This window comes from Piliocolobus tephrosceles, chromosome 4, assembly GCF_002776525.5.
Source record: "Piliocolobus tephrosceles isolate RC106 chromosome 4, ASM277652v3, whole genome shotgun sequence".
Lineage (NCBI taxonomy): Eukaryota > Metazoa > Chordata > Mammalia > Primates > Cercopithecidae > Piliocolobus > Piliocolobus tephrosceles.
In genome coordinates, this window is record NC_045437.1 from 578,044 (window position 1) to 588,406 (window position 10,363).

General features: G+C 57.2%; 1 protein-coding gene across 1 annotated transcript in view; it reads right to left on the bottom strand.

Moving 5' to 3' along the window:
* Nucleotides 1-256: 256 nt before the first annotated feature.
* LOC113220524 (bromodomain-containing protein 9-like) overlaps nucleotides 257-10,363 on the bottom strand; it is a 14,656-nt gene continuing 4,549 nt past the window's right edge. Inside the window, exons 4-6 of the mRNA XM_031935410.1 lie at nucleotides 2,491-2,494; nucleotides 1,944-2,111; nucleotides 257-1,084 (exon numbers count right to left, since the gene is read on the bottom strand). Coding sequence (XP_031791270.1) covers nucleotides 984-1,084; nucleotides 1,944-2,111; nucleotides 2,491-2,494 — 273 coding nt within the window. The 3' untranslated portion in view covers nucleotides 257-983. The remainder of the gene's footprint in view (nucleotides 1,085-1,943; nucleotides 2,112-2,490; nucleotides 2,495-10,363) is intronic.

Consider the following 10,363-nt stretch of genomic DNA (forward strand, 5'->3'; position numbering starts at 1 on the left):
GGTGTGGCTTCTTCACTTTCAAGTTTCCATGGTCACAGAGCGGGGCACCCTGCAGGAGGTGCTGCTGGGCGCACAGGCGCACCCGACATCACTGTGGGCACGACAGCTGGGCCAGAGAACCACCACCAGCTGGCGGGCCACAGCACCCTTGTGTGCGGGGAGCAGTCGGGTGTGCTTTGGCGCTGTGTCCTGTGATTGGGAGCTGTGTTTATGGCATTTTGCAAATGCTAATATGAACGGGCACCCAGTAAACACATCCAGTTAGAAAATGTTTTATGGACACGGAACGCTCCACTGTAACGGGCAGGCAGAAGCACTCCTTTCTCAGGCTCATCAAATGAACAGAAAACGGGGGACCTCTCCTCACCCCAGCCTGGCCCTGCGCTCCCCACTGGCCCCTGCGAGGCCCCTACCATGGCCCGCCTGGGAAATACAAACTACGAGAGGAACACGCAGGACTGACACAGAAGGAGGCCAGACACACCCACGCCTGTGCCTCCCAAGAGCGACCCCAGGACAGTGGGGCAGACAGATAGAGACAGCAGAAACAAGGGCTGGAGCCACACGTGATATTCGGACACAGATTGTACGCAGTTCTACGGCCCGGACATACGCCCTTCATGCATGACTCCACTCCCCTGGGTTCACCGGGCTGTGTACAGAGACTCTCTCGCTGACACGATGGCCACACGGCCTCTGTGTATGACTCCACTCCCCTGGGCTCACCGGGCTGTGCACAGAGACCCTGTCGCTGACACGATGGCCACACGACCTCTGTGTATGACTCCACTCCCCTGGGCTCACCGGGCTGTGCACAGAGATTCTCTCGCTGACACGATACCACAGACAATTCATTACCTCCCTGGGGTTGCTTCCCACATGCCAAAGGGGGAAGACCAAAGTCCTTGTCTGATGACAAAAACTCTACACATGCAAAATAAAACTAAACAAAATGAAACAAAAGAGCCGAAGGTGGTCTAGAGTTAGGTCTTGGTGGAGGCCGCAGGCTCTGGAGACTGAAGAAACTCATAGGGGTCGTGGGTGACATCTGGCTGCTCCCCGACACTCAGGCGAGAAGGGCTTCCTGCAATTTTCAGAACACAGGACTTCAACACACAGGACAGACCCGCGGCACACGTGGGGCTCCTGGAGCCCAATGTCTGCTTCATGACCCACCGCCAGGGCTCAGGGACTCCCAGGACACGGGGCACCTCTCACTCCCTGCCAGGGAGGGCTGTGTGTGGAGACCCTGGAGCGAGGGGTCGGCCCTGACCCGGCACACAGCACGGATGCTGCTCCTGAAGGAGAGAAAGCTCCTCGGCCAGGAGTCCCTCAGACACAGCCCAGACCCCAGGGCAGTTCCTCAAAGTCACACTGGGATATCAGGGGCCTCAGACTTTGACCCACAGCCCTCCAGAGCTTGCTCCATGCACTGTTTAGTTAACACCCTGACCGTAAGGTTAATGGGATGGAAATACTGGTCTTTTTCCAGATGGCTGTAGCTAAACCTCTGCAGCTGAAAAACTGTCAAGATTCACTCTGTCGATGGAGTGATTCAGTGTTTACACGTGAGAACAACCCCCCACCACCCCACCACCAAAACCCCTACAGGACACACAGCCAAGGAAGCCATGCTCTGTCTCCAGCAGAAACACTGGAACCAGGGTCCACAGAGGGCACAGGGGTGGACACAACTGGGGACGGAATCTGGCAGAAAGCCTGTAATCCAGCGTGCAGCCAGGCCAGCATCCCAGCTCCTGCTCCGGCTCTGTACCCTGAGGCCGGGACCTGAGGAGTCTATGGAAACCGACCTCCACAACAGCACAGCTGCCTCTGCAGCCTCCAGCCTTTCCACAACGAAAATGCTGCCCACTACCTTGTCTAGACGTCACATTGACCGTGCTGGGGTCTCTGGGGATGCGGCGTGGGTGGGAGCGTCTCACCCAGGTGGTGCTGGTCCCTCTCGGAGGCGTTGGACAGGGAGCTGAGGTTGGACGACGGCCGAGAGCCGCCACGCTCTGCCTGTGCTTCGTGCAGGTCCTGCAGGAGCTTGGCTGTCTCATCCAAGTTCAAGTGGCTGTCGTCGGGGTCCAGCTCCTTCTTCACCTTCCCTGTGTAAACAGGACAAGACCCAACGTCGGCTAAGCTCAGCCGGCCCATCCACCCTAAGGGCAGGAGTGCACTGCCCGTCCAGATCTGACCTCTCCGCTCAGGACAATAATTGCTCTGAAAGCCGAGTGGACGAGCTCACGGCACACAGGTGGACAGGCCTGGAGGACAGACATTACCCTTAGCAGTGAGCGAAGGGAAGGCAGACACCCAGGGTCCTTTGCTCCAGCAAAGCATCAGACAAGACCCAGCACCGCACAGACACTGTGGAGGGATGTGGCCACAACCCAGGACGGGCCTGGCGTGGGCTCCTGTCCTCGACACACAAAGGCCAGACAGCTGGGTGGAGGGTGTGAGAGGCCTGCAGACCCTGGTACCCGCCCAGCTCACTGTGGAGAAGGTTCCAGGCCACAGCCATCAGGGACCCAGAACGTCCAACTGACAGGTGGAAAGGACGAGCTCCCAGCCCACGCCTGGACCGTGCACCAGACATGCCAAGAGCCTGCACACAGGTCTGTGGTCACCTGAGCCCCACCAGCCAGGGCCTCCAGGCAAGCCCTGGGAAAGGTGCAGCCAGACAGGGAACCAGCTTCACCCTCCCCCAGGGTGGCTCTGGGTTTACCCTGACAATGTCTGGGGAAGGTCTCACAGAGTCTAAGCCACTTCTCAAACTCAAAACAAAGGCTGCCCGGCCTCAAAGGTGTGTAAGCAGACCCATCACCCGACGGCGTCAACTACAAACTCCACCTGGTATCCAATAAACGATTCCCACGCACACAAAGGGGCAGGAAAACACAGCCCCAAACCAGGGGAGACTCAAAGCTGAGATCAGGGAATCAGCAGACAAAGTGTAAGAACGGTGACTACAGACATGCTCTGTAGAACCGGGTAATGGAAAGAGGCTAGAACAGTTTGGAGAGCTGAAAGACAGGAAGATGAGGGAAGTCTGGAACTTCCCAGAGACTTGCTGAATGGCTGTGATTCAAATGCTGAGAGTGACATGGACAGTGAAATCCAGGCTGAGGGGGTCTCAGATGGAGATGAGGAACTCAATGGGAAAGGCCACTCTTGCTATGCTTTAGCAGAGACTGACAGCATTGTGCCCCTGCTCTAGAAATCTGTGGAGCTTTGAACTTGAGAGAGATGATTTAGGGCACCTGGTGGAAGAAATTTCTAAGCACTAAAGCATTCAAGAGGTGACCTGGCTGCTTCTAAAAGCCTATGCTCACTTGCATCAACAAAAAAATGACCTGAAACTGGAACTGACATTTAAAAGGGAAGCAGAGTGTCAAAGCTTGGAAAATTTGCAGCCCAGCCATGTGGTAGAAAAGAAAAAATCATTTTCTGGGGAGGAATTCAAGGAGGCTGCAGACATTACATAACTAAAGAGGAGTCAAATGTTAATAGTCAAGACAATGGAGAAAATACCTCAGAGACATTTCAAAGACCTCTGCGCAGTTGCTGCTCAGGCAGGCCTGATGGTCTACGAGGGAAAGGTTTCGTGGCCAGGCCCAGGGCCCCAATACTCTGTGAAGCATTGGGACATGGTGCCATGGTGCTCTGTGTTCCAGCCGTGGCTAAAGGGACCAAGGTACAGCTTGGGTCAATACTTCAAAGGGTTTAAGCCCCAAGCCTTGGCAGCTTCCACCAGGTGTTGGGTCTGTGGGAAGGCAGAAGGCAAGAGCTGAGGTTTGGGAACCTCCACCTAGATTTCAGAGGATGTACGGAAAAGCCACGGTGTCCAGGAAGAAGTCTGCTGCAGGGGCAGGGCCTTCACGGAGAACCTCTGCTAGGGCAGTGCAGGGGGGAAATGTGAGGTTGGAGGCCTCACCCCACACAGAGTCCCCACTGGGGCACTGCCCAGTGCAGCTGTGAGAAAAGGGCGACCGTCCCCCAGACCCCAGAATGGTACATCTGACAGCCTGCACCATGTCATCTGGAAAAGCTGCAAGCACTCAACACCAGTCTGGGAAAGCAGCCACAGGGGCTGTACCCTACAGAGTCACAAGGGCAGGGCTGCCCACGGCTGTGGGAGCCCATCCCTTGCATCAGTGTGGCCTGGATGTGAGACAAGGAATCAAAGAAGATTATTTGGGGGCCTCCAGATGTAATGACTGCCCTGCTGGGTTTCAGATTTGCAGCCTGCAGCCCCTTTGTTTTGGCTGATTTCTCCCTCTTGGGATGGGTCTATTTAACCAATGCCTGTACCCGATCTGTATCTTGGAATTAACTCACTTGGTTTTGATTTTACAGGCTCACAGGCAGAAGGAACTTGCCTTGTGTCAGATAAGACTTTGGACTCTGGACTTCTGAGTTAATGCTGGAATGAGTTAAGACTTTGGGGCTTAACTCATGATTGTGTTAAGGCATGATTGTGTTTTGCAATGTCAGAAGGACAAGAGATTTGAGAAGAGTCAGGGGCAGAATGATATAGTTTGGCTCTGTATTCCCGCCCACATCTCATGTTGAGTTGTAATTCCCAATGTTAGGGGAGGGTCCTGGTGGAAGGATCATGGGGATGGATTTCCCCCTTGCTGTTCTCTGTTCTCACGATAGTGAGTGACTCTCATGAGATCTGGTTGTTTAAAAGCACTTCCCCTTTGCGCTCTCTCCCGCTCTGCCATGTGAAGACACGCATGCCTTCTCCTTCATCTTCCGCCACGATTGTAAGTTTCCTGATGCCTCCCAGCCAGCCTGAGGAACTGTGAGTCAATTAAACCTCTTTCCTCCACCAATGACCAGTCTTAGGTGGTTCTTTACAACAGTGTGAGGACAGACTAACAAACCACAGCACATCAGCACGGAGCTGCTGGAAAGCAGTAATAAAGGTCAAAATCTCAGAAGCGCTGAGAAAAACAGCTGCTGTGCAGAAAGGTGCTGTCACAGCAGCCTGCGCCCAGGGTCCCCTGGAAGGTGAGGCCAGTCACGGCTGGTGTCTGGGGTCCCCCCCGTGCTAGGGATTGTTCACAGCTCCAACGACGGGAACACAGCGGTTTATGCTAAAGCTCACCTTCCCTCTGCGGTCTGGATTTTGGTACCTGCCTGGCAAGGGGGTGCCCTATGACCAGACCCCAGTGACCCTGGGCACCAAGTCTCTGATGAGCTTCCCTGGTGGGCATTTCACACGTGTTCTCACAGCTCACTCCTGGGAATTAAGCACGTCCCATGTGTCTCTGCTGGGAGTGGATCTGGGCCTCACGCTGGATTCCCTTGGACGTCACCCATGCTCTTGTCCCTCTCCTGCCGTTGGCGCCCATCCCCTATAATAAGTCATGGCCATAAGTGCCTGAACGAGCCAGTGGAGACAGGTGGAATGTCCCCATGGGAACCAGTGGGACCCATGGATCCAGGCTCCACAAATGCCGCTGGAGGTCAGAACAGCTGGGAGGCGCTGCACAGGCAGCCTCCCAGGTAAGGGCTCAGTCTCCAGGACTGCCCCACCAGCTGATGCCAACTGAAAGCCACACACAATCCACACAAACCACAACTTCCCAACACGAGCCACACAGACCACAGCAGCTTCCCGACACGCAAGCCATGCAAACCACAACCTCCCAACACATAAGCCACACAGGTCACAGCAACTTCCCAACACATGAGCCACACAGACCACAACCTCCCAACACACAAGCCACACAAACAACCTCCCAACACATGAGCCACGCAGACTACAACTTCCCAACATATGAGCCACACAACCTGCCAACACGCGAACCATGCAGACTACAGCAACTTTCCAACACGTGAGCCACGCAAACCACAACTTACCAACACACAAGCCACACAGACCACAACTTTCTAACACACGAGCCATGCAAACCACAACCTCCAAACACATAAGCCACACAGACCACAGCAATTTTCCAACACACGACCCATGCAGACCACAACCTCCCAACACAAGAGCCACGCAGACCACTGCAACTTCCCAGCAGGCGCAGGCAAACAGAAGCAGACGCTCTGAAACGCCCCCACTTCAGCATTCTTTACATCCCATCCTATGTGCATTTTGAAGACTTAATATGAAAAAAAACCATAAAGTTCAAGTTAACGTTTTCTACAGACTACATGTTGAGATAAAACATTGGATAGAGAGGTGAAATAAAACCTGCCGCGATTAATGTCACCTGCATTGCTCTACTTCTCTTATCAGGGCTAGTAGGAAGCCTGAGACTGCAGACAGCCCGTGCTCTGTTTCCATTGGAGACACTGGGTCTAGAACGTCTCCTGCCAGAAAGGAAAGCGCGGTCAGCTGAGTGGGCTCCACCACCACACAGACCATCTGTGGCAGGAGCCACGGGAACAGGGTCGGTGGCCTATCATGGACCATCTGTCAGATCCAACACCAGCCCACAGACCCTATGAGCCAGGTCCCTCGGCCCATGAGCCCGGCACACTCACTTGATCTTGCTAAAGACAATGTCTATGTCGGTGACCGTCACGTTCCTGCCATCGATCACCTGGCAGTCCTTGCACAGCTTCGACCAGTTCTTGCCGTGCATCTCCCTCCCAGTGGCCCTGGTGCCCCCGTGCACCGTGAAGCGCCAGAAGGCCTCCTCCAGGGCACTGAGCTCGGGGGCCTCGGCTGCCCCCTCACCGGCACCCTCCGACTCCAGCGACAGCCTCTTGGCCGCCTGGTCCTTCGAGGGGTCCCCCGGGGACTTGGGGGTTGTCCTGTTGGCAGCTCTGGTGGGCTTGGCCTTGTCAGCCATGTTGCTGTGGAGGAAAGAGAGGAGAAAGGTGTCACCCGGGCCATGTCCCCACTGACCTGGGTGCAGCCCAGGAGACCCGCCATACCAACGAGCACCAGGACATGGCTGAGACAGGCAGGCCCTCCCGGGTCTGGGCGTGAGGCCCCTCAGACCCTCGGAGCCAGCTGCCCTGGAGGCACGCGTGTCCAGCTGCTGGGCAGAGCGGAGCCAAGCAAGGCCTTGCCCACTGCCGTCATTGGGCCAAGGACTCCCTAAGCTAGATAAAGCCAGCAGCACGCAGAGCCCAGGGTGGGAGCTGAGCTGGGTGCCAGGGGCTCCAGGCCGAGCAGGCTCAGGGTGTGACTGGCAGCATCACAGCCCATCCCGGGTCCTCCCCGCTGCCACACTTTTCCACTGCCCCTCCTGTGGACGCCCGCTCTGCAGCTCTGGGGGCACCTGAGGACCACACCCTCCCCGGGCTCCGTGACCATGACGGGACGCCTTCCTCCGGGAAGATCCACAGCGGTCCTGCGACAGCCGCTCCCACCCCAGTGCAGAGCCTCTGACCGTAGATGGAGCTTTGGGCTGAAGAGGGTGTGGTGTGTGATGGCCCTGGGGGCACCTGAGGATGCTCTGCCCAGGTGCCCTGGGCCTGCCGAGCCCACGGTGCCCCAGCCAGGGGAGGGGACTGTGGGTGTGCAGGGTTGAGGCAGTGGTGGGGGCACCGGCGTTGGGGCACAGGGATGCCCTCTGGACTTTGCAAGGCGCCCACCCCCAGAGCAGGCGGCTGGGCCGTGGGGTTGAGAAGACTGAGGGGTGCCGCCCAGAGAGGGTTCGGGGACGCAGGGCTATACCACAGGGCGGGGCTGCTGAGGCTGCCTCCCCACCACGCATGGTGAGACCCAGTCAGGCCCTGAAGGACTCAGAGTGAGGTGCTGGGCTCCACACGACAGCCGCTTCCCCAAGGGGCTGGGACACCAGGTCGGCCGTCAGCACTGCGCTGAGAGCTGAACGTGGCCTCGGCCCACAGACACAGGAGCCGATGGGAGGGTCCGTGCCGAGGACACAGATACCTGTCCCAACCCTGGGACTCACGGAGCCCTCTCAGATCTGGAGTTCTCAGCACCAGTCATGGCCAAAGTGTGGCTCTGTCATCCTGGGGGTCCTGAGTGTGGCCCCTGCTGACCTTGAGATCCCACAAATTCCCCCAAAACAGCTGGAAAAAAATCCAGGGGCACTCCCTACACTGAGGACCTTAAGGGCATCAGGCCCCTCCCATTCACCCCTTTGCCTGGAAGGCACCGAAAATGCAGATGCCAACCCCGTGGAGGAAGCAGGGGCAGGACCCAGTCGGGGCAGGATCACGTGGGGGCAGGATCCCGGTGGGGACAGGGCCGTGTGGGGGCAGGAGCCCGGTGGGGGCAGGACCACATGGGGGCAGGATCCTGGTGGGAGTGGGGCCACCTGGGGTCAGGATCCTGGGAGTAGAAGGGCCGGGTCAGGTGTCGAGCCAGGAACAGTTTCCCGTTTTATCGCTGACACCATTTCTTTGTCTGAAACAGGAGCTTCTCACAGGCCTGGCCTGTGTTTCCACTGGGCCCCTGCAGCAGGGAACACTGGGCAGGAGGAGCGGCTGCGAAATTCCCTGAAGCAATGGTGGGTTTTGTGAGCACCCAGAACAGTGGTGGGCGTGCGGGTCAGAGGAAAAGAACCTTCTGGGATGCTTCAAACTCAGGGCTGTGTTCTGTGGTCTTATCGCCTGTGGGGACGCGCCTGAACAAAGACCCTTATTCACACACCTCAGTGAGTCACCCGAGAACCTGCACCCCGTGGGACCCGCCTGGGACCAAAGGGATGAGGGAAGCCCCTCGGCGCCGCCTTCAGGGCTCACGCAGGATGTCCCGCCCATCAGCGCGTGCTTTGCACGAGTTTTTAATGAGCTTGGAGGTTGGCCTTGGAAGGCTGAGCGGGACATAAAGCGTCCTGCCCTCGTGAGGCCTTCAGCTGTGACAGGTGATAAATAAACAAGTAATGAAACATCAGGCAGCAAGGAGTGAAGAGGAGAAACTGAGGCAGGTCAGAGGGAGGCCAGCAGGCAATTTCAGACCCGGCAGAAGAGGACACGTGTGAGCAGAGATCCAAGCAGGCGGGAGTCACGGTGTGTGAGAACAGTCCAGTGCACGGCTCCTGCGCCTAGGTACCCCTGCGCCCCTGCTGGGCAGGCACCACCTTTGCTGGGCTCAGCCCCTCTCAGCACAGCAACAGCATGAGATGGCACGAACCAGAGCGCTGTGGGGGCCGCGGGGGAGACGGCAGAAAGGAATAGGGGTCAGGCCATCGCCAGATCTACTGAAGACAGACACTGGCTTCAAACGTTCTGAGGAAAAATGCTTCCGGCCGGGACTTGGATACCCTCGTCCACTGTCCCCACTCAGGCTGAGGGGAGGGAGGCCACCTGCAGTGGGTGTGAGCTCAGAGACGTGGCCACACCCCCTGCGGAGGTGCTTGGTGACTGGGCTTCCCGGGAAGACGAGGGTGACAGCCATCAACAGCCGAGAAGAAGGAGTAGATGCAGGAACCCACGGCCGTCACGGGAGTGAGGCCACGGGCGCTTGGGAGGGCCGAGGACCAGGCCCAGGCGGTTCTGGAGGGAAAAGCGGAACCCATCCCAACTCAGCCCCAGACTTTCTGCACCAAGGGGTGGAGCGGTGCCGACCTCAGACGCCGGCTGCCAGAAATGCCTCCAGAGCCAGCTCTGCGTGGGGTGCAGGCTCAGGGATCTCACACGGGGACTCGCCTCAGAGCCCATCGGAGCTTCGCTGTTCTAGGTTCTTGTAGTTTTGTTTTACCTCAAACAGGCATTAGCTTAACAAAATATTTTTTTAAAAGGTTTTTGCCGGGCGCGGTGGCTCAAGCCTGTAATCCCAGCACTTTGGGAGGCCGAGACGGGCGGATCACGAGGTCAGGAGATCGAGACCATCCTGGCTAACACGGTGAAACCCCGTCTCTACTAAAAAATACAAAAAAACTAGCCGGGCAAGGTGGCGGGCGCCTGTAGTCCCAGCTACTCCGGAGGCTGAGGCAGGAGAATGGCGTGAACCCAGGAGGCGGAGCTTGCAGTGAGCTGAGATCCGGCCACTGCACTCCAGCCCAGGCGACAGAGCGAGACTCCGTCTCAAAAAAATAAATAAATAAATAATAAAAGGTTTTTAAACTAAAATAGACAGAATGAATTAGGTGTGACGTGCTGCTGTCAAAAACAGCCAGGCTGCTGCTGGGTCTTGGAGGAGAAGGACACGGCTGCAAACCCCCAGCAGGAGCAGAGGAGACGGGAGTCGCACTGTCTGGATCGCTTCATTAGACCCATGTGCTGTTTCCACAATGACGGTAATAGAATACATTTAATTTTAAGAGAACGTGGAGGTGTCAGAGGGACAATGAGCCTGGGCAGGCACCTCTCCCTTGGCGCTCACCACCAAGCGTAGTATGCGGCTGTGCCAGCTGCTTCTCCTTAGACGGGTGGAGGCCAGGCGTCCTCCACTTTCCCAGTTTCTGGACGCAGC